General features: G+C 38.8%; 1 protein-coding gene and 1 non-coding gene across 11 annotated transcripts in view; one reads left to right on the forward strand and one right to left on the reverse strand.

Annotated features, from left to right (window-relative positions):
- The window catches only part of PHKA1 (phosphorylase kinase regulatory subunit alpha 1), a 179,887-nt gene that overhangs the window by 140,869 nt on the left and 14,181 nt on the right, over positions 1 to 24,837 (forward strand). For all 10 annotated transcript variants that reach the window (XR_012026448.1, XR_012026447.1, XM_072816673.1 and 7 more), the window contains 7 exons: positions 1,318 to 1,409; positions 1,771 to 1,910; positions 16,335 to 16,491; positions 16,932 to 17,011; positions 18,256 to 18,334; positions 18,468 to 18,597; positions 24,448 to 24,549. Coding sequence is in view for 8 of the 10 variants with exons in the window: in XM_072816673.1 (XP_072672774.1) it covers positions 1,318 to 1,409; positions 1,771 to 1,910; positions 16,335 to 16,491; positions 16,932 to 17,011; positions 18,256 to 18,334; positions 18,468 to 18,597; positions 24,448 to 24,549 (780 nt within the window). In the remaining 2 variants the exon portion in view is untranslated. The remainder of the gene's footprint in view (positions 1 to 1,317; positions 1,410 to 1,770; positions 1,911 to 16,334; positions 16,492 to 16,931; positions 17,012 to 18,255; positions 18,335 to 18,467; positions 18,598 to 24,447; positions 24,550 to 24,837) is intronic.
- On the reverse strand, positions 22,208 to 22,315 carry LOC140628888 (U6 spliceosomal RNA). The gene has a single exon (XR_012026818.1). It is a non-coding gene; the product is annotated as a U6 spliceosomal RNA (small nuclear RNA).

Consider the following 24,837-nt stretch of genomic DNA (forward strand, 5'->3'; position numbering starts at 1 on the left):
AATGAATTGTGCATAGTTTTGCTGTTGATAGTGCTATGTAGTCTGGCTTAACCATTACATTGTGAGAAGCCTCTGAACAGGAGACATGGAGCATTTTAACATCAGCATTAAAATGATGGAAAAAAGATGTTTCCTTTGGCAAAGTTACTCCTTTGGAAGCACTCTGATTTAAAGAGAAAGCACTGCAAACTATTACAAGATAACCTTGCAGCCGAGAGGGAGATATTCTCCCTTGAGTAAGCTACATCTGGTTCCCTTAGGTTAGTTGTAATGTTTAGAGTCAGTTGTTCTAGCACTGTAGAGCTGCACTTCTCAAACTACAGTACTCATGCCTCAACAACTGTGCCATTGTCCTCCCTGTGACCCCTACCCTCCTTCAGTAGTATTTGCAATGGAAGATGTCTTCTACCACACATTACCAGGAGTAGTCATGGTTCCTAAGAGAATTCAATGCTTCTGTGGTAGCTGCATATAAAGGGACAGAAGGGCTCCTTGGCCACACTGAGAGGACCTAAATGGTAACATTTTACAGATGATGAGAATGATTGAGATATATGTTCTTGCTGTCTAAAACTTTATTGACCATTACTAACCATAGATATTAAGCATAAATCATTTAACATTTAGAACAGGGAAAAGCTTAGCATACCCTTTGAGTATGCTTCCTTAACAAAGGGCTTACATGAAGAAATGAACTTTATTAAGTTACACTTCTAGATTGTGAATCAGGACACTTGAGCTTAATTCTCGGCTCTGCTGCTTACTTGCTTGAACAGTTTTTTGAGATCTGGACCTTTCTTTCTGTATCTGTCAAATGGTGAAAGTGACAAGACAGTCTCTCCTTTGAGGTTATGTTAAGTATTTGAACTATAAATAAAAATATTAATATCTCAAAGTAGGTCAGTCACTACGTTTTTTTACTCCCTACATAGGATCATCCATTTCTCTATTCTCAAGAAGTCCAACTGCTGACAGCCAGGCATTCTCCCTTGATAGTCCAGAAAATAGAAAGCATAGTTGGGTTCTGTTATATATAGTATTCTATCAAAGTGTCAGTGATAGTACCATTGTGGTATTGATTCCATGTATAGGACTTAATACCTTAAATGTCCACTTAATGCTACATGTTTGTTTGAACAGACTTTAAATTATCTGATATTCATATTTCCTTTCTGTGATATTAGCAGGAAAGGATAAATTTCTCACTCTTGTTCTATAAAGAATAGCTCCTGTGCAACTTTGTTTTGAGAGCAACTATGAATTTTATTTAGTCTCCTGAGTTATCTAACCTTTCCCATAAATGTCCACCTCTTGCAGATGTTCACATGTATCTTCCAACAAAGATATTTCAGGCTTCTCGGCCTTCGTTCAACTTACTTGACTCACCTCACTGCCCACGAGAGGACCAGGTAAACCTGCACATGAGTTTTTCTGTCAGCTTTTAGCAAAACTGCCATCTGTATGGCAAATAACAGAACTAGCTATTATAGGTTCTGCTAGTAACTGGTGGTAGGCAAAATGCTACAATGGTGAAGATAAACTCCTTTTTAGTTCACTTTTAAAATGAGCACGTTTTTCTAGCCAGACTCTAAGAAAACTAAATTGCTATATCATTCATTTTGAAGGTGTCATTGTTTTTGTTTGACTTTTCATCAAAATTCAGGGAATTCGTATGGCAAAGGTTTGGAGGTGAAAAGATCAACACTCTAGGGTATTATTTAAGCTGAACACTTGTGAACTTAAATTTTTTTGTCCTTTCTCAAACTAAAGGTTCCCTCTGTTCGTGTAGAAATACATCTTCCTAGAGACCAGTCTGGGGAGTTGGACTTCAAAGCACTGGTTTTACAGTTGAAGGAGACCTCCAGCTTACAGGAGCAAGCTGATATCCTTTACATGCTGTATACTATGAAGTAAGTGATAAATATTATCAATCTACTTTAATGTTCAGGTAGAGAGGAAGTGTAACATAGTAAATACAGCACAGCTTTGGAATCTTGTTGACCTGGATTTGAATTTCACAACCTACCCACTGTGTAACTTTAAGCTCAGCTGTCCTCATTTATAAAATTTGGATTATACCTACCTCATAGAACTGTTGTAAAGATTAAACAAGATATAATGTCTGCAAAGTCTCCAATGCAATGCTTGGTACATAGTAGGTGACCAAAAACTGCTATTATTATCATTATTATGGTTATTTTAAGCCTCAGTTATCTGGTAAAATCCAAAGGTAAATAAACTCTTAGCTCAAAAGAATTATGAACATGGAGGCTTACAGAAAAAAAATAAACCAGCATTTTTGAGTGTTTGTTATGTGTCCAGAACCCTGATAAGTACATCAATATATAAGTACCTCACACTCAGTATGCCCAAATTGAACTCTCTCCTATCTCTCACTTTCCCCCAAAAATAACCTGAACCTCCTCATTTATTCATGTACTTATACCTGGAGAGACAAGAATGGTCTCCCTCCTCTAAATTTGGCTTGGATGTTGAAATTGATGATGCCACACATGTACCAAAAGGATGTAAGATGTTTATTACACATAACGAGACTCCTGGGGAGAGTGAAACAGATTCCCAACTTGGTAAAAAAAAAAAAAAGGCTTATGGAGCAGAGAGCAGAGAAAGGAGGGGATTTATTATGATTAGGAGGTGAGCCTGGGGTACTGATCCTCACCAGCACCAAAGAAGGGAACACTCAGATTTCCCTGGCACCTTGCCCAGGTGTAGGCTGGGAGGGAAAGAGGAGTGGTGTGACTTGAAAGTGGTCAGCAGTCAAGCATTAAAAATGGAGCCACGTTCTGAAATTCTACATACTTGTGTTCAGAACCAACACTGACCTAATCAGCACGCTATGCCCCATGTGCGGGTAACCACCAAGGCTATGAAGTTTTACCTCTAAATATTTATCTTCTGCATCTCTAGTATTGCTGCCTTCACTCAGGTCTTTGTCTCTCACCAGGATTATTGCGATTGCTTTCTTTTCTTTTTTAAGATTTTATTTATTTATTTATTCATGAGAGACAGAGAGAGAGAGAGAGAGGCAGAGACACAGGCAAAGGGAGAAGCAGGCTCCATGCAGGGAACCTGATGTGGGACTCGATTCCGGGACCCCAGGATCATGCCCTGGGCTGAAGGCAGGTGCTAAACTGCTGAGCCACCCAGGGATCCCCTTGCTATTGCTTTCTAACACGTCTTCCTATTTCTACCTTGTTCTCCTCAAGCCCAGCCTCCACAGAGGAGGGAGAGCAGCTTTTCTTTTTTTACTTTCTATGATAGAAACATCCAAATTTATACAAAAATAGAGAAACTAGTGTAATGAACACTTGGGGACCCATCACCCAGCCTGAAAATTATAAAAACATGGTTAATCTTGTCACATCTATGTTCTCACTCTCTCCCAGGTTATTTTGAAAAAGAGACCAGACGTTTTATCATTTCATTCCTAAATATTTCAGTATTATTGCTAAAAGTCAATGAAGCTCTTAAAACATAACCACAATGGGACTTCGGATTCCAGACAAAATAGAGTAGTACATGTGTCTCTCTGTGTTCCTCCTGCTAAGGACAGGAGGACATTATTTAGAAAACAAACATAACAAGGAATTAAAAGGTGGAAAGAAGAAGACAGGATAGCTAAGGACCTCAGGATTTGAGGAATGACAAGATTGTGATGTACCTGAGTTTTCCTTGTTGTCTCATATATCCTGCATCTGGTGTTGGAAAAAACCAGCACCCTGAAAATGCCAAAGGGCACAGATGACAGAAGCCCTAAAAAATACCTATTATTTCTAGACAAAGGACTAGGAAAGGGCAGACTAGAGGGGAGGGGGCAAGATGGTGGAAGAGTAAGGTCCCCAAGTCACCTGTCCCCACCAAATTACCTAGATACCTTTCAAATCATCCTGAAAACTACGAATTCAGCCTGAGATTTAAAGAGAGAACAGCTGGAATGCTACAGTAAGAAGAGTTCGTACTTCTATCAAGGTAGGAAGACGGAAAAAAAATAAAGAAATAAAAAGCATCCAGGGGGGAGGGGCCCCACAAAGAGCCAGGCTAAGGCCGCAGGGCGAGTGTCCCCAGGACAGGAAAGCCCCATCCCGGAGAAGCAGGAGTTTCACCAATCTTCCAGGACAGAAAAGGGCTAGCAGGGAGTTGGAGCAGGACCCCAGGAGCGGGAAGGATAGGGGGATGCCCTCAGGCTCCCAGGGGCACTAACAGAAGAGGTGTGCCCCGGGGAAGAGCCTGCCACACACCGAGGCGGAGCTCCCTAAACGGCTGCAGTGCGCGCCCGGCTGGGCTCGGAGTCGGCTGTGCGTGGAGGGAGCTGCGCGGCCCCAGGAGCTCGATTCCAGCAGAGCAGGCCCCGGAGCCCAGGGCACTGGGGGACACGGCCTGGATCCGGGGCTCCCTCCGTGACAGGCAGAGGCTGGGAGCGCACAGGACAGCAAGGAAACTCCTACCGCTGGGCCGCCCCAAGCTATGCAAATCGGCGGCCTCCGCCCCCGGAGCATCCAGGCCCCTGTGGAATGGGCGCTGTGGTAGTTACTGCGGGAGGGGACTCCAGGGCTGGAGAGCTGGCCGGCTGCCACTATTGTTGTTCCTCCTGGGGCCTCACAGGATAAACAACCCCCACTGAGCCTCACAGTAGCCTCACAGGATAAACAGGATAAACAACTCCCACTGAGCCGTGCACCAGGCAGGGGGCTGAGCAGCTCCCCCAAGTGCTCACACCTTGGAAACAGCACTGCAGCCCCACCCCCTGCCCCCCAGAAGACCAGCTAGAAGGACAGGGGAAAAGCAAGTTATTGACCAAGCAGCACTGGAAAGTTCCAGGGGAATTCGAGGGATCTACAGTATCAGAGGATACTCCCCCTTGTTTTTTGTTTTCTGTTTGCTTCCTCCCCCCTTTTTTCTTTTTTTCTTCTTCTTTCTTTTTTTTCCTTTTCTTTTTTCTCTTCTCTCTTTTTCTCCTTTTTCCAGTACAACTTGTTTTTGGCCACTCTGCACTGAACAAAATGACTCACTCTGCACTAAGCAAAATGAAAATCTCACCTCAGAAGGAAGAATCAGAAAAAGTCCTCTCTCCCAGAGAGTTACAAAATTTGGATTACAATTCAATGTCAGAAAGCCAATTCAGAAGCACAGTTATAAAGCTACTGGTGGCTCTAGAAAAAAGCATAAAGGATTCAAGAGACTTCATGGCTGCAGAATTTAGATCTAATCAGGCAGAAATTAAAAATCAATTAAATGAGATGCAATCCAAACTAGAGGTCCTAACAACAAGGGTTAACGAGGTAGAAGAACAAGTGAGAAACATAGAAGACAAGTTGATGGCAAGGAGGGAAACTGAGGAAAAAAGAGAAAAACAATTAAAAGATCATGAGAATAGGTTAAGGGAAATAAATGACAGCCTCAGAGGAAAAATCTACGTTTAACTGGGGTTCCAGAGGGCGCCGAAAGGGACGGAGGTCCAGAATATGTATTTGAAAAAATCATAGCTGAGAACTTTCCTAACATGGGAAGGGAAACAGACATTCAGATCCAGGAAATAGAGAGATTCCCCCCCAAAAAAAAAAATCAATAAAAACCGCTCAACACCTCCACGTTTAATAGTGAAACTTGCAAATTCCAAAGATAAGGAGAAGATCCTTAAAGCAGCAAGAGACAAGAAATCTCTAACTTTTATGGGGAGAAATATTAGATTAAAGGCAGACCTCTCCACAGAGACCGGGCAGGCCAGAAAGGACTGGAAGGATATATTCAGGGTCCTAAATGAGAAGAACCTGCAGCCAAGAATACTTTTTCCAGCAAGGCTCCCATTCAGAATAGAAGGAGAGATAAAGAGCTTCCAAGATAGGCAGAAACTGAAAGAATATGTGACCACCAAGCCGGCTCTGCAAGAAATACTAAGGGGGATTCTCTAATGGAAAGAGGAAGTCCAAGGGAACAATCCACAAAAACAGGGACTGAATAGGTATCATGATGACACTAAATTCATATCTTTCAATAGTCATTCTGAACGTGAATGGGCTTAATGACCCCATCAAAAGGCACAGGGTTTCCGACTGGATAAAAAAGCAAGGCCCATCTATTTGCTGTCTATAAGAGACTCATTTTAGACATAAGGACACCTCCAGCCTGAAAATAAAAGGTTGTAGAACGATGTACCATTCAAATGGTCCTCGAAAGAAAGCAGGGGTAGCCATCCGTATATCAGATAAACTAAAGTTTATCCCGAAGACTGTAGTAAGAGATGAAGAGGGACACTATATCATACTTAAAGGATCTATCCAACAAGAGGACCTAACAATCATCAATATTTATGCCCCGAATGTGGGAGCTGCCAAGTATATCAGTCAATTAATAACCAAAGTTAAGACATACTTAGATAATAATACACTTATACTTGGTGACTTGAATGTAGCGCTTTCTACAATCGACAGGTCTTGTAAGCACAACATCTCCAAAGAAACAAGAGCTTTATATGATACACTGGACCAGATGGATTTCACAGATATCTACAGAACTTTACATCCAAACGCAACTGAATACACATTCTTCTCAAGTGCACATGGAACTTTCTCCAGAATAGACCACATACTGGGTCACAAATCAGGTCTGAACCGATACCAAAAGATTGGGATCATCCCCTGCATATTTTCAGACCAAAATGCTTTGAAACTAGAACTCAATCACAAGAAGGAGTTTGGAAGGATTTCAAACACGTGGAGGTTAAGGACCATCCTGCTAAAAGATAAAAGGGTCAACCAGGAAATTAGAGAAGAATTAAAAAGATTCATGGAAACTAATGAGAATGAGGATACAACCGTTCAAAATCTTTGGGATACAGCAAAAGCATTCCTGAGGGAGAAATACATCGCAATACAAGCATCCATCCAAAAACTGGAAAGAACTCAAATACAAAAGCTAACCTTGCACCTAAAGGAGCTGGCGAAAAACAGCAAATAGATCCTACACCCAGCAGAAGAAGAGTGTTAATAAAGATTCGAGCAGAACTCAACGAAATAGAGACCAGAAGAACTGTGGAACAGATTAACAAAACCAAGAGTTGGTTCTTTAAAAGAATTAATAAGATAGATAACCCATTAGCCAGCCTTATTAAAAAGAAGAGAGAAAAGACTCAAATTCATAAAATCATGAATGAGAAAGGAGAGATCGCCACCAACACCAAGGAAATACAAACGACTTTAAAAACATATTATGAGCAGATATACGCCAATAAATTAGGCAATCTAGAAGAAATGGACGCATTCCTGGAAAACCACAAACTACCAAAACTGGAACAGCAAGAAATAGAAAGCCTGAACAGGCCAATAACCAGGGAGGAAATTGAAGCACTCATCAAAAACCTCCCAAGACACAAAAGTCCAGGGACAGATGGCTTCCCAGGGGAATTCTATCAAACATTTAAAGAAGAAACCATACCTATTCTACTAAAGCTGTTCCGAAAGATAGAGATGGAATACTTCCAAACTTGTTCTATGAGGCCAGCATCACCTTAATTCCAAAACCAGACAAAGACCCCACCAAAAAGGAGAATTATACACCAATATCCCTGATGAACATGGATGCAAAAATTATCAACAAGATACTAGCCAATAGGATGCAACAATACATTAGGAAGATTATTCACCATGACCAAGTGGGATTTATCCCTGGGATGCAAGGCTGGTTCACTCATAAAGCAATCAACATGATTGATCATATCATCAAGAGAAAAAACAAGAACCATATGATCCTCTCAATAGATGCAGAAAAAGCATTGACAAAATAAGGCATCCATTCCTGATCAAAACTCTTCAGAGTGTAGGGATAGAGGGAACATTCCTCAGCATCTCAAAAGCCATCTACGAAAAGCCCACAGCCGATATCATTCTCAATGGGGAAACACTGGGAGCCTTTCCCCTAAGATCAGGAACAAGACAGGGATGTCCACTCTCACCACTGCTATTCAACATAGTACTAGAAGTCCTAGCCTCGGCAATCAACCAACAAAAAGAAATAAAAGGCATTCAAATTGGCAAAGAAGAAGTCAAACTCTCGCTCTTCGCAGATGACATGATACTGTACACAGAAAACCCAAAAGACTCCACCCCAAGATTGCTAGAACTCATAAAGCAATTTGGCAGTGTGGCAGGATACAAAATCAACGCCCAGAAGTCAGTGGCATTTCTATACACTAACAGTGAGACAGAAGAAAGAGAAATTGAGAGTCAATCCCATTTACAATTGCACTAAAAAGCATAAGATACCTAGGAATAAAGCTAACCAAAGAGGTAAAGGATCTATACCCTAAAAACTACAGAACACTTCTGAAAGAGATTGAGGAAGATGCAAAGAGATGGAAAAATATTTCATGCTCATGGCTTGGAAGAATTAATATTGTGAAAATGTCAATGCTACCCAGGGCAATTTACACATTTAATGCAATCCCTATCAAAATACCATGGACTTTCTTCAGAGAGTTGGAACAAATCATCTTAAGATTTGTGTGGAATCAGAAAAGACCTTGAATAGCCAGGGGAATATTAAAAAAGAAACCATAGCTGGGGGCATCACAATTCCGGATTTCAGGTTGTACTACAAAGCTGTGGTGGTCAAGATAGTGTGGTACTGGCACAAAAACAGACACATAGATCAATGGAACAGAATAGAGAATCCAGGAGTGGGCCCTCAACTCTATGGTCAACTAATATTCGACAAAGCAGGAAAGACTATCCTCTGGAAAAAAGACAGTCTCTTCAATAAGTGGTGCTGGGAAAATTGGACAGCCACATGCAGAAGAATGAAACTGGACCATTCTCTTACACCATACATAGAGATAAACTCAAAATGGAGGAAAGATCTAAATGTGAGACAAGTTTCCATCAAAATCCTAGAGGAGAACACAGGCAACACCCTTTTTGAACTTGGCCACAGTAACTTCTTGCAAGATACATCCATGAAGGCAAGAGAAGCAAAAGCAAATACGAATTGTTGGAACTCTATCAAGGTAAAAGGCTTCTGCACAGCAAAAGAAACAGTCCACAAAACTAAAAGACAACCTACAGAATGGGAGAAAATATTTGCAAATGACCTATCAGATAAAGGGCTAGTATCCAAGATCTATAAAAACTTATTAAACTCAAGAGCAAAGAAATAACCTAATCATGAAATGGGCAAAAGACATGAACAGAAATTTCACAGAGGAAGACATAGACATGGCCAAAAAAACACATGAGAAAATGCTCCGCATCACTGGCCATCGGGGAAATACAAATCAAAACCACAATGAGATACCACCTCACACCAGTGAGAATGGGGAAAATTAATAAGGCAGGAAACAACAAATGTTGGAGAGGATGTGGAGAAAGGGGAACCCTTTTGCACTGTTGGTGGGAATGTGAACTGGTGCAGCCACTCTGGAAAACTATGTGGAGGTTCCTCAAAAAGTTAAAAATAGATCTGCCCTACGACCCAGCAATTGCACTGCTGGGGATTCACCCCAAAAATACAGATGCAGTGAAATGCCGAAACACCTGCACCCCGATGTTTATAGCAGCAATGTCCACAATAGCCAACCTGTGGAAGGAGCCTCGGTGTCCATCGAAAGATGAATGGATAAAGAAGATGTGGTATATGTATAAAATGGAATATTACTCAGCCATTAGAAACAACAAATACCCACCATTTGCTTCGACGTGGATGGAACCGGAGGGTATTATGCTGAGTGAAATAAGTCAATCAGAGAAGGACAAACATTATATGGTCTCATTCATTTGGGGAATATAAAAAATTGTGAAAGGGAATAAAGGGGAAAGGAGAGAAAACGAGTGGGAAATATCAGAGAGGGAGACAGAACATGAGAGACTCCTAACTCTGGGAAACAAACTAAGGGTGGTAGAAAGGGAGGTGGGTGGGGGGTGGGGTGACTGGGTGGCGGGCACTGACGGGGGCACATGATGGGATGAGCACTGGGTGTTATTATATGTTGGCAAATTGAACTACAATAAAAAAAATACATTCTGACACCCTAAAAATTTAAATAAATAAATAAATAAAATAAAAAATAGAAAGGAAAGATAAGAAAATAAAAAAGGAAAAAAAGGAAAGGGCAGACTAGCAAGACAGACAACTTTTAGATGATTACCATTATAACCACCATGGAAAAAATCTGCAGCTCTGCCCATGTCAACAAGGCCAAGTGGAAAGCCTACTCTTACCCCCTGTAACAAAAAGGGCACTGCTTCACCTTCCCCTACTGCCAGGGTATTGTAAAAGAGGACCAAGTAAGGGTCTGGATCTTTCATCCTCTCTAAGTGGTAATGAAGTCCTCTTGGTCTGTCTGACTCTGAAACCCATGTTGCTTCCATCAGATCATGGTATTTAATGAGTAAGTTTAAAAGATAGCCAAAAAGCCCACCAGCACCAAAATCAAATTTTTATGCATCCAATTGTATCAAAAGTAGCCCAAACATATTTTTAGCCATTTAGGGTCTGCTTGCTTTGCATACTCCTTAAAACCTACCCCACATCTGCTAATAAGAGTTAAGCCCAGGGTCACGAATACCCCAAACCACTGCTGCCATTTAATGCTTTCTAACCTAGAGAATCCCCACAATGCTACTGAAGCAGATCACCTAAGCATGTAACTTTCACTTCCCCTCTCCCCTAGGAGTTTCCTTGCCCTCCACCCCCTGTGGATGGTAGAGCTTATGCCCTCGATAAGCCTCTGGACAGTCTCATGCTGTTAGGGACTTCCCTTCTCATACAACCCTAAGTGCCACCCAATAAATCTTGTTATGTGCTCCTGCCAAAAAAAATGACATGGGGTCTTATTATTTTGATACCTTTGTTTCTTTCATTTTTCCTTTAGGGTAAGACACTCTATTCAACAAATCTCTGTTGCGGGCTTATTATGTTCCAGGCACAACGCTAAATGAAATATAATGAAAAGATAGGGAAGGTAAAACAAGATAAGGAGTAAGGACAGAAGGACTATAGCTTGAATGAATACTGAAGATTCAGCCAGGTGGTTGATAGGGGCAAGCAAAGGGAGTCGTACCTGAAAAGCTCATACTTTCCCACCAGTTCAGATGATCCACGGTTGACTGCCAACTCTTCTGCTCCTAATGTGGGTTTTCTTCATCTAACCCTGTATTACTAACTTCACCATAACATCTGATTGAACCTGCAATCTCCCTAAAAATAGTATTCCATGTAATGTTAAACTACTTGAGTATAGAGTGTGTATGTGTATGATGTGTTGCATGGGTTTTAATACACTTGGAATTCTGCCCAATATCCCTCATGGATTTAAAAGTAGAAGTTGGGAGGTGGAGTTTCCAATCTCTGTTGATTAGCATTCTTTCTGCAAATTGTCTGTTTATAACCTTTGTTCTCTATTGAGTGATTTATATTTTTCTTACTAATATTAGATATTACTATTTTCTTTGTTATACTTGTTGCAGATGTTTTGTCTAATTTGCTAATTATTTATATACCTTTCTCTATGCAGAAGTTTAGTTTTCATATCATCAAATCTGTCAGTCTTTTCCTTTTTGGCTTTTGGGTTTCTTGTCATTCATCCCCTCCCAGAATTTGAAAAATATTTGAAATACCTTTAATAATTTTAAAGAAATTTTTATGTTAGGGTGTCTGAGTGGCTCAGTTAAGCATCTGCCTTCAGTTCAGGTCATGATCTCAGGGTCCTGGGAACAAGCCCTGCATTGGGCTCCTTGCTCAGCGGGGAGTCTGCTTCTCCCTCTCCCTCTGGCCCTTCCCCCCACTCATGCTCTCTCACTCTTGCTCTCTCTCTTTCTCAAATAAATAAATAAATAAATAAAATCTTTTAAAAAATAAATTTTTACATCTTTGATTCTACTTAGAATTTATATACGTCTAAAAAGCAAATCTAAACTCCAGTTCACTGTCTTTATCAGAAACCTACTACTTCCTGACCATGTTCATAGTATCATTCTTTTAGTCACCCAGACTTGAAATTGTGTCATAATCTTCAACTCCTCTTCATCCCCTGCCTCTCCCTGTAACATCACCACTACCATTGAGAATTAATGGCCAAATATACATTCTCAATGATCTGACTTTCAACCTCTATGTACTACCATCACTCCTCCCTCACAATGTGAATACTTTCACCAAAACAGCCCACTGTTGCTTATCATATCCAAAACACACCATATACATGGCTACTTTTGTACCTTAGCTCATGTTCTTCCCTCTGCCTGAACTATTCTCCTACACCACACCCCATCTCCCCTTGTTGGAATTCTAGCTGTCCATCAAGGCCTAGTTCATCTGTCATCTCCAGAAAGCTTTCTCTGATCTCTAGGAACAAAAAGGATCATCCCTGATTGTGAGATCTCAAAGTACGTCCTTTCATATTATTCATTTATCTATTTTTATTTTGACCATTTCAAACTTAAAGAAAAATTCTAAGAATAATACAAAAAAATTGTGCTGGATATCCTTCACCCAAATTCCTGAGGTTTAATCAATCTCTCTCTCATTCTCTTTGTCATAATAATCATCATCATCACACATACATGTTTTTCTGAGTCATCTGAGACTAAGTGGCAGACATGATCCCCTTCTACCCCTAAGTATTTGGGTGTGCATTGTGTATTTCCTAAAAACTAGGAATTCTCTTACACAAGCAAAGTACATTTGCCAAAATCAGAAAATTAGGGGCACCTGGGTGGCGCAGTTGGTTTAGTGTCCAGCTCTTGATTTCTGCTCAGGTCATGATCTCAGGTTCCTGAGATCGAGCCCTGCGTGGGGCTCCGTGCTCAGCATGGAGTCCTGAGATTCTCTCTGCTTCTCTCCCTCTGCCTCCACACCTACTTGTGCACTAAATAAATAAATAAATAAATAAATAAATAAATAAATAAAATATTTTAAAAGAAAGAAAGAAAAACAAAATTAATGTTAAAACAGTACTATTATCTAACCTACAGATCAGGTTCGCCGGTTGTCCCAGTAAGGTCTTTACAGCAGAAGAAAATCTAAATTGTGCATTTCATTCAGTTCTCCTGTGTCCCTTGTCCCCTTTGATCTAATACAGTTCTTGAGTCTTTATTTTTCATGTTATTTGACATTTGTGAAGCATGCAGATGAATTATTTTTTACAGAATGTCTCTAAATTTTGGGTTGTTTGATGTTTTCTCATAATAAAATTCAGATGATGCATTTTTGGCAGGAATACGACTGACATCATGCTGAGTTCTTTTCAGTGTGTCATATCAGGAGGGTACATAGTGTTGATGAGCTCCATTGCTGGTTTTATCACTTGGCTAAGATAGTATCTTCCACATTCCTTCACTACAGAGTTTTAATGTTGTACCTTGTAATTCAAAAGTATCTTGTGGAGATATGCTTTGAAACTGCAAATATCCTATTACTCTTCAAACTTTCATTCCCTGTTTTGTTTAATCCATTGTTGACTCTTCCTATGGTATTTTTAATTTCATGTTTTAAAAAACATATTTAATATATTTAATTAATGTATATTTCTTATTTTTAACATATTTAGTATGTTACATACATTACATAGAATATATATTTACTGTAATTTAATGTATTGAATAGATAATACATTATCATTGTTCAAACTTTTTGAAGTACAAAAGGATACAGTGAAAGGATAAAAAGTCTTTCTCCCACCTCTGGTCCCCCAGATACCTTGTTCCCTAACTCACAGACAGTCACTGTTACTGGTTTGTTGTGTATCCATCCAGGGGCATCTTATGCATATGTAGGTATAAATAAAGCATATATGTGTATAATTTCACACCTGTTTCACCAAATGGATGTATAGTATATACACTGTTCTGTACCTTGCTTTTTTCCACTAAAACCATTTATCTTGAAATTCATTACATATATACATATATATTCCATTTTTATGACTGCTTAACAAATATCCCCAAAACTCAGTGACTTAAAATAAAAGCAAAAAGTATTTAAACTATTTGTCACAGTTCTGGAGCTTGTCTAAGCTCAACTAAGCAGTTCTCACTTGGGATCTCATTCAGTTGTGGTCTCACAGTTTCTGGAGCTGAAGTCACCATGAGGTTGTCCACTCATATGTCTAGGGTTTCATACTGGTTGTTGGCTGGCATCTCAACTGGGGCTGTCACCTGGAACACCTACAGTTGACCTCCCTCATGTGTCTCTCTGCTTCCCGACAGCCTAAAGCCTAGGTTCAAAGAGTGGCCCATAAAAGGATCCAGTGGAAGATGCCCTAATGTTTACAACCTAGCCTCAGAAATCATACAGCACCACTTTCAACTTAGTCACAAGCATGCCTGGGTTGAAAGAGAGAGAATGCAAACCCACCCTCTTCATGGAAGGACCATAAACGTCACGCTGTAGGAAAAGCATGTTAGAAGTCATTTTATTTTTTTAATCTTTTATTTATTTACTCATGAGAGACACACAGAGAGAGGCAGAGACATAGGTAGAGGGAGAAGCAGGTTCCCTGCAGGGACCCTGATGCAGGACTAGATCCCCGGACCCCAGGACCAAGACCTGAGTCTAAGGCAGGTGCTCAACCACTGAGCCACACAGGTGCCCCTTGAAGTCATTTTAAAACATACAGTCTGCCACAATCTAGATCTATATCGTATTTCTGTAATAGTTGCATAGCATTTCATTGTTTGAACATACCATGATTTGTTTATGCAGTCTCCTATTGATGGACACTTGAGTTATTACCCATCATTCACTATCACAAACAATGCTATAGCAAATAACCTCAGAGCATATATCATTTCTCATGCATGGATTCTATCCTACAGATATGCCAGAAGTAGAATTCCTAGATCAAAGAATATAGAGATTTTTAATATCAGTGTATATTTCCAAATAGCTCTCCAGAGAGATTGTCCCAATTTTCATTTCCATCAGCAAGATATTGAGAGTATTTATTTTCCCAAAACCTTATCAATGCAGTGTTATCAAATTTGGGGATTTTGGACAACATAATAGATTTCACAAAGTGTTATCTTAGTCTAGTGTTAATTTTAATTTTTCTTATTGTGCATGAGATAAATCTTTCCTATATTTAAAATCCATCAGTATTTGTTTGACCATATTTCCTTTGTGTCTTTTTTTTCTTATCTATTTGTTCCAGTTCTTTCTTTCAGAGAGACAGAGAAAGCATATGTGGGGGGAAGAGCAAGGGAGAGGAAGAGAGGAGACTCCCACTGAGCATGGAGCCCAATGCAGGGCTCAATCTCATGACCCTGAGCTGAAATCAAGAGTTGGACACTTAACCAACTGAGCCACCCAGGCACCCGTGTTGAAGTTCTTTATATATTAGGGAAATTGGCCTATGAATTGTAAATGCTTTTGTTTGTAATTTGTCCTGTGACTTTGCTTAGTGTTTTTTTGCAATATGAATTTTGTTGTTTTATGTATATAAATGCATCACTATTTCTTTTATGGCTTCTGGTGTATAGGTTATAGTCAAAAAGTCCTCTTTTTTAAAGATGTATTTATTTATTCATGACAGACACAGAGAGAGACAGACAGAGACATAGGCAGAGGGAGAAGCAGGCTCCTGGCAAGGAGCCCAATGTGGGATTCGATCCGGGACCTCAGGATCGCGCCCTGAGCTGAAGGCAGACCCTCAACCACTGAGCCACCCAGGAGTCCCAGTTAAAAAGTCCTCTTGCCCTCAAAGTTATTAAGTAGTTCTCCCATATTTTTCTAGTACCTTCACATTTAAATCTTTGATATATTTGGAACTCTGATGCTCAGTGTAAGGCATGAATCCACCTTCTTTTTCAGATGGCTGCTTGATTGTCTTAACATTGTTTAATGAATAATCTACCTTCATCATATATTAAATTCCCAATTTCATGGCACTTTATTTATATTTTATGATACTTCACAGTTGACGTGTGTTATGGTAATCTTTACAACAATAATGTATATGCATCTTTTGCAAATAAGCACACATTCTTTTTATCTCTTTATTAGTTCCCTAAGTGTAGCATACTTTCTGAGCTTTCAATACTTAAATTAAATATTTGACCTTGTTTTCAGCAACAATGAAGAGGGTGAAGAGGGTAAAAATGTGTTTTGTCAAAGCAAAGCTGAAACTAAGACTTGTTCTTATCTAGGTATTTGGGTTTCAGGGCCAACTACTAATCATAGGTTTACAAGGATTCTTAGTAAACAACATTTATTTCCTAATGAGATAGACCTATCAAAAACAGGCATATCCATTATAACACTGAAACAAATTATTGTTGCCAGCAGTTTTCCTTATAATTAATGTAGATCTCTCTTTAACATTCCAGAGGACCTGACTGGGACACTGAATTATATGATGAAGAAAGTGCAACAGTCCAAGAGCTGCTTACTGAACTGTATGGCAAAGTTGGAGAAATTCGTCACTGGGGCCTGATCCGATACATCTCTGGAATCTTAAGGAAGAAGGTGGAAGCACTTGATGAGGTACTATGAATTCTTCTTGAATTTATACCAAATCTAAATGGAGATGCTTTTTAAAAATTGGTTTCTGTAATTGATTTTTAAGGCAACCACAGCATCTAATCATTTGAGATGTCTTTCTCACACAAAGTCGCTGATACTCAATTAGCTTTTTATTTTTGAATGCCAAATATACAATACTGAAGTTTATAAATGATAAGAATTCCATAGCTTAAGAATGAATTTACAGTAGGTTTGAAGTTCCTACCTCTTAGGAGATAAAAATACCTCATTGTTTCTTCCTAAAAATCTCTTTCATCTGGTCTACATGGTATTTCCTGGAAAGAGGGTTTGATATGTCAATAAATTAAGCAGGAGCAAAGGTCTGTAGGCCGAGAAAAGTAATTGTCATGGGAAGTGGAGGTGTTATGGGAAGGATAATGCTATTATGCTATCCTTCTTAGGCCTGCACAGCCCTTCTCTCCCATCAGAAACATTTGACAGTGGGACTCCCTCCAGAACCTCGAGAGAAGACCATCTCTGCGTGAGTACAGCTTTAGGTTGGGTTTGATCGAGCTGCTCTAAACCTTTAAAGAGCTGTGTGGACTGATCATAATTCTCTTGCTCTAATCTGACAGTGGATGATAATGTCCTACATGTGTGGGCTTCTGTCAGAGACACTTGGCATGAGAATGTTGATAATGACAGGGCACAAGTAAATGGAAGAGTAAATTCACAGAAAGTAGTACACAAATATAGTTTGCTTTTTAGGGTTTTGTTGTTGTTGATGTTGGTAGTGGTGGTTTTGGGTTTTGTGTTTATTTTTTACTTACTGGCTTTTCCAACCTCCCACCCAAAAGCAGTCCAAAACAGGGTAGGCAACTAGAATTAGCACCCACAAAACATCCACTATACTCTAGGCTCTCTTCCAGGCCTCTCTTTGGCTTGTAGATGGCTGTCTTTTCACTATGTCTCTTCACATTTCTTCCCTCTATATGCGTCTTTGTGTCCAAATTTCCCAAATTTTTATATAATAACACTAGGCATATTGGATTAGGGCCACTCAATGACCTTACTTTAATTTAATTACCTCTGTAAAAAAAAACCTCATCTCCAAATAAGGTCATACTCTAAGGTACTCTGGGCTAGGATTTCAACATGTGAACTTTGACAGGACACAATTCAACCCATAATACCTTACTCTAGGCAAACAGAACCTTTTTATCACAAATCAGATCAATTTTGTGACTACCATGGCAATCCAAAAGAACATGGCATGGTCCAAGCTCCATTCCCCCAGGGCGCTTAGTATGAGCAGGAAAGCCAGAAGTGTGGGAAGACATATGCGTGTGTGTGTGTGTGTGTGTGTGTAAATTGATGAAACATAATCAATATAACTAAGGTGGGATCATAAAGTAATAAAATGGTTTCCAAAAGGCACAGCTTAAATTTAGTCTATTACTTTCTAGCCATAATAGTTACTTGTCATATGTTAAGAATTAACCATGAAAGACTGATCTGGAATGACCTCATGGGGTGAGTTTTAAATAAAATTTTGAAGTAGAAGGGCAATCCAGGTTTAGAGAGGAGAGAGTAGAGCTCTCCTGAGTTGATAACAGGCCAAAGTGGAATGGGGAGGCAATGAACTTTAAAGACTGAAAGAACCAAATGTAGTGATGATGAGATATTGAAGCAGTGACTTGAACTTGGAAGATTTTTTAATTTTCTTCGTGTATTTAAGCTAAATAGTCACAGAATTTTGTCTTTCTTCACTGTCTTCTCCCTCAGACCTCTGCCCTATGAAGTGCTCACTCGGCTGATAGATGAGGCTAGTGAAGGGGACATGAGCATCTCAATCCTTACACAGGTGAGCAGAATTATGACACCTGATATGGTGATCAATATTTTTGTTTTCAATTGATCTGGCAATTTCCAAAGACTACAAAGTGGGCTTTGTGAAACTTGGACCATAATTTTTTCTATACTCATTCCATGCACAGGAAATAATGGTATATCTAGCCATGTATATGCGAACTCAGCCTGGCCTCTTCGCTGAAATGTTTCGACTTCGAATTGGTCTAATCATACAAGTTATGGCAACAGAACTGGCCCATTCCCTTCGATGCTCAGGTACTTAATGACTATTTTCGGCAGAATTCACTTTTAATGTAGGTCTATTGAATTTTGGATCAGGAGGTAAAGAAAGTGAAAACATTTTATCAGTAGCTCAGAAGCTGCATATAGCAATCTTGTTCCCATGCTAGTCAACCTGTATACAAATCATGAGACTGATATGACAAATTTATGTATTAGCTCTGCACTTCAATATTTCACCTCTTGGGGGCTCTGCACTCCACATTACGTTCCTTCTAACTCCTAGAGTGAGCCTAAGTGTGCATCAAATTTGAGTGTGACAGACAGTTTGATTCTGACTCAGTCAGTGCAGCTTCTCGACCCCAGATTAAGTCACTGAAGCAGTGACCATACTGTCATTATTCTGTCTAGTAAACAACAGGACTGAATAAAGGAATGCCATATTTCTATTAATATTTATCTGACAGAACTCTCTTTGAAATTAACTATAGTAAAAAAAAAGAAATTAACTATAGTTATATTTGGCAAGTTAACAGGTTTAGTTAGAAGAAAAGCAGGGGCCTGTGGAAGCTGTGGCACAAAATTGTATAAAGTGTAAGGGAGGGAAAGGGACCCCCCCTCCCCGGCATGACAGGATTATTTTTTCCATTGGTATTTATTTGATTTCAATAAGAATGGTACAAAAATGAAATCGGATTTGCAAAACTCAATTTTAGCCATTATTTCTGTTACATTTCCCTGAAAGGCTTTTTAAAAAAGATTTTATTTACTCATGAATGACACACACAGAGAGAGGCAGAGACAAAGGCAGAGGGAGAAGCAAGCTATGCGATGTGAGACTCAAACTCAGGCTCCCAGGACCCTGGGATCAGGACCTGAGCCAAAGGCAGATGCTCAACCACTGAGCCACCCAGGTGCCCCTCCCTGAAAGGCTTTTAATTGAGCTACTAACAAATAGCTAAATTTATTGGCTTGAGTCTAACCTAAATTACATAAGATAATCTATATTAAAATAACCCTTTAAAAGAGCTAATGAAAAATAAATAAATAAAAAATAAAAGAGCTAATGATGATTTTCTACCTACCATATGTCAGACTGTGCTTTTTGCTTTATGTTTACATACATAATCTTTATGACCACCCTCTGGAGAAGGTATATACATGTATATATATACATATGTACACACACACACACATATATATGTGTATATATATATATATATATTTTCTAGCTATGATATGCAGGGGTGTTTTATTAGGGTCTAATTATTTAATAATAAACCTCAACAAGGGAAAAAATCCAAACATTCTTCACTTTTCTTTAATTGCCTATTACTGATTTTTTTCCCTGTGGATTCATCAAAACTATGGCTCTTTACTTCTTATGCAATAAAGTCAAGATCCCTGGGTCTGATATTCAAGACCCTCGACAGTCTGACCCCTACCTTTTACTACTTTCACAGTATTTTATCCATCACCATCCCTGGAGATTAATGTCTCCTCTTATTTCCAAAACGTTCGTTGTCTGTACTTCTCATTTGGCACTTAGTATAGCCATGTTTTATTGTTGTTTATCTTGTTTGCATGTGTAATCTCTCCCAAATAGTCGTTCAGCTTCTCAAGGTCAAAACCCATGTCATAACTGTTGGTTACTAGCATTGCGTAAAGTCATGACCTACATGTAGTAAGCTCTTATTAACTGTGATTTTTTTTCTTTTTCAAGTTTTTTTTTTTGAAAGAAATAGGGTTTTTATTTTATTTATTTATTCATGACGGGGGGGGGCAGAGACACAGGCAGAGGGAGAAGCAGGCTTCACGCAGGGAGTCCGATGTGGGACTCGATCCGGGGTCTCCAGGATCACGCCCTGAGCTAAAAGCAGCGCTAAACTGCTGAGCCACCCGGGCTGCCCCTTTTTAAAGTTTTTATTTAAGTTCCAGTTAGTCAACATACAGAGTAATATTAGTTTCAGGCCAAGAATTTAGTGATTCATCACTTACATACAACACCCTGTGCTCATCACTATAAGTGCCTTACATAGTACCCATCACCCATTTAACCCATCCCCTGCCCACCTCCTATCTAGTAACCCTCAGTCTGTTCTTTATAGTTAAGAGTCTGTTTTCTCTTTCTTTCTCCTGTGTTCATCTGTGTTGTTTCTTAAATTTCACATATGAGTGAAATCATATATTTGTCTTTCTCTGACTGACTTATTTTGCTTAGAATAATACTCTCTAGCTCCATCCACATCGTTATAAATAGTAAGATTTGATTCTTTTTGATGGCTGAGTAATATTCCACTATATATGTATGTACATACACACACACACACACAAAGATATATACCACTTCTTTATTCATTCATCAGTCAATGGATATTTTGGCTCTTTCCATAATTTGGGTATTGTTGATAATGCTGCTATAAACATCAAGGTGCATGTATCCCTTCCAATCAGTATTTTCATATCCTTTGGGTAAATACCTAGGTAGTGCAATTGGTAGATCGTAGAGTAGTTCTATTTTTAACTTTTTGAGGGACTTCCATATTATTTTCCAGAGTGGCTATACCAGTTTGCATTCCCACTGGCAATGTAAGAGGGTTCCCCTTTCTCCACATCCTCACTAACACCTGTTGTTTCCAGCGTTAATTTTAGCTACTCTGTCAAGTGTGAGGTAGTATCTCATTGTAGTTTTAATTTGTATTTCCCTGATGGTCAGTGATGTTGTGCATCTTTTCATGCATCTGTTGGCTATTTTTATGTCTTCTTTGGAAAAATATCCATTCATGTCTTCTTAACTGGATTATTTGCTTTTTGGATGTTGAGTTTGATAAGTCCTTTATAGATTGTGGATACTAACCCTTTATCAGATATGTTGTTTGCAGATATATTCTGCCATTCCATAGCCTGACTTTTAGTTTTGATTATTTCCTTTGCTGTGCAGCACCTTTTTATTTTGGTGTAGCCCTAATAGTTTATTTTTGCTTTTGTTCCTCTTGCCTCAGGAGATACATCTATAAAGAAGTTGCCACAACTGATGTCAAAGAGGTTACTGCCTGTGCTATCTTCTAGGATTTTTATGATTTTCAGTTTCCCATTTAGGTCTTTCATCCGTTTTGAATTTATTTTTGTGTATGGTGTAAGAAAGTGGTCCAGATACATTCTTTTACATGTTGCTGTCCAATTTTCCTGACACCATTTGTTGAAGACACTGTCTTTTTTCCATTGGATATTCTTTCTTGCTGTGTTAAAGATTAGTTGACCATATAGTTGTAGGTTCATTTCTGGGTTTCCTATTCTGTTTCATTGATCTATGTGTCTATTTTTGTGCCAGTACCACACTGTCTTGATCACTACAGCTTTATAATATAACTTGAAATTGTGTTGCCTCCAGGTTTGCTTTTCTTTTTCAAGATAGCTTCGCCTATTTGGAATCTTTTATGGTTCCATACAAACTTTAGAATTGTCTGTCAAAAATGCTGGTGGTATTTTGATAGGGATTGCAATAAATCTGTAGATTGCCTTGGGAAGTATAGACATTTTAACAATTTTTGTTCTTTCTAATCCATGAGCATGGAATGATTTTCAATTTCTTTGTGTCATCTCCAATTTTTTAGTGTTTTATAGCTTTCAGAGTACAAATCTTTTACAAAATATGAAACAATTCACAAATTTTGCATGTCATCCTTGCTGAGGGGCCAAACTAACCGTCTCTGTGTCATTCCAATTTTAGTATATATGCTGCTGAAGCGAGTATTGTCTGTTAATGATTTTTTTTAAAAGTCCAATCTTCTCGATATTCTTCATGGTTTGAGAGATGCATATCTATTCTCTTTTTAGTCTCTATATTTGCAGACTGAGTTTTTATTATTTTAATCCATCTGCATGTATATATTCATTGCTTTTCTCTGACTGGCTTTCAGTTCTATATTTCTCCTTTCATTCTTTCAACCTTCAAATAAAGATTCTGCTGAGTACCCTAATGGTGTGGAAGGAGGATGAAGAAGAAATCAAGAATCTGGTTAACCTGTAAACTGGATTAGTCCTTAAATTACTAAGAATCTATTGCAGTACTAACAGTATGGTGCTAAAAATTAAATCTATCTATTTTTCCAATCAATCAAGTGACTCAGAAGTTCTAAGAAAGATAGGAAATAGAGAAAAAATAGGGTGGATATGGCAGACCAACTATAGTCCTCTGTCCTAACATTTCTTTTTTTAATTTAAATTCAATTAATTAACATATAGTGTATTATTAGTTTCAGAGGTAGAGTTTAGTGATTCATCGCTTGTGTGCTTGTTACATCAAGTGCTCTCCTTAATGCCCATCACCCAGTTACCCCATCCTCCCAACCACCTACCCTCCAGCAACCCTCAGTTTATTTCCTATAGTTCAGAGTCTCTAATGGTTTGTCTTCCTCTCTGATTTCATCTTATTTTATTTTCCCCTCCCTTCCCCTATGATCATTTGTTTTGTTTCTTAAATTCCACATATGAGTGAAACCATATGATAATTATCTTTCTCTAGTTGACTTACTTTGCTTAACATAATACCCTCTAGTTCCATCCATGTCGTTGCAAATGGTAAGATTTCGTTTTTTTGATGGCTGAGTAATATTCTATTGTATGTATATACCACATCTTCTTTATCCATTCATCTGCTGATGAATCCACCCATCTGCTGATGGACATCTGGGTTCTTTCCATATTTTGGTTATTGTGGACATTGCTGCTTTAAACATTGGTGTACAGGTGCCCCTTTGAATCACTATGTTTGTATTCTTTGGATAAATAGCTATAGTGCAATTGCTGGGTTGTAGGGTAGCTCTATTTTTAACTTTTTGAGGAACCTCCATATTGTTTTCCAGAGTGGGTATACTAGCTTGCATTCCCACCAAGTATGTGAGAGGGTTCACCTTTCTCTCCACCCTTATCAAAATCTGTTTGTTTCCTGATTTGTTAATTGTAGCCATTCTGACTAGTATGAGGTGGAGTCTCATTGTGGTTTTGGTTTGTAATTCCCTGATGCTGAGTGATGTTGAGCATTTTTTCATGTGTCTGTCGGCAATTTGTATATCTTCTTTGGAGAAATGCCTGTCCGTGTCTTCTGCCCATTTTTTGACTGGATTATTTATTTTGGGGGGTTTGAGGTTGATTAAGTTCCTTATAGATTTTTGGATAAAAGGTTAGTACCTTTTATCTGGTAAGACATTTGCAAATATCTTCTCCCATTCCGTAAGTTGTTTTTTAGTTTTGTTGACTGGTTCATTTGCTGGGCAAAAGCTTTTTATCTTAAGTCACAATAGTTCATTCTTGCTTTTGTTCCCCTGGCCTTTGTTCCAAGGGTGGTTCAACATGAGCATATCAATGTGATATACCATATTAGTAAAAGAAAGGACAAGAACCATATGATCCTCTCAATAGATGCAGAAAAAGCATTTGACAAAGTACAGCATCCTTTCTTGATTAAAACTCTACACAGTGTATGGATAGAGGGAACATACTTCAATATTATAAAGGCCATGTATGAAAAAACCCACAGCGAATATCATCCTCAATGGGGAAAAACTGAGAGCTTTTCCCCTAAGGTCAGGTACATGACAGGGATGTCCACTCTCACCACTGCTGTTCAACATAGTACTGGAAGTCCTAGCCTCATTAATCAGACATTAAAAAGAAATAAAAGGCTCCAAATCGGCAAAAAAAGAAGTCAAACTTTCACTCTTCACAGATGACATGATATCCTATGTTGAAAACCCAAAAGACTCCACCCCAAAATTGCTAGAACTCATACAGGAATTCAGCAAAGCGGCGGGTTATAAAAATCAATTCACAGAAGTCAACTGCATTTCTATACACTAACAATGTCCTAACATTTCTGATGACTAGCTGAGGAAGCCACAGACAGCCTAATGAATCTTAGTCCTTCAGCCATGAAGAACCTCCTGCATCACATTCTCAGTGGCAAGGAGTTTGGAGTGGAACGAAGTGGTAAGATTTAGTTACAGCATTTCCATTTTAGAGTGTTAGTTTTGTCTCATTGATTTTAAAATATGTTTCTTTTATCAGAGGAACCTTTCCCCCAACTAAATAGAACCTCAATATATGAAACAGTTAAAAGCAAAGCTGTCTTCTGTAACAAGATTTGGAAACTACTCTATGTCTCTTTTTTCTCCTTAAATGATATATCATCAAAGTAGATTACTATCATGTTTTGCTTTGAACTGTTCTATCTATTCCTTTACATTATCCTAAATCCCTACTGTAGGACAACAAACA

The sequence above is a fragment of the Canis lupus genome, chromosome X, assembly GCF_048164855.1.
Source record: "Canis lupus baileyi chromosome X, mCanLup2.hap1, whole genome shotgun sequence".
Lineage (NCBI taxonomy): Eukaryota > Metazoa > Chordata > Mammalia > Carnivora > Canidae > Canis > Canis lupus.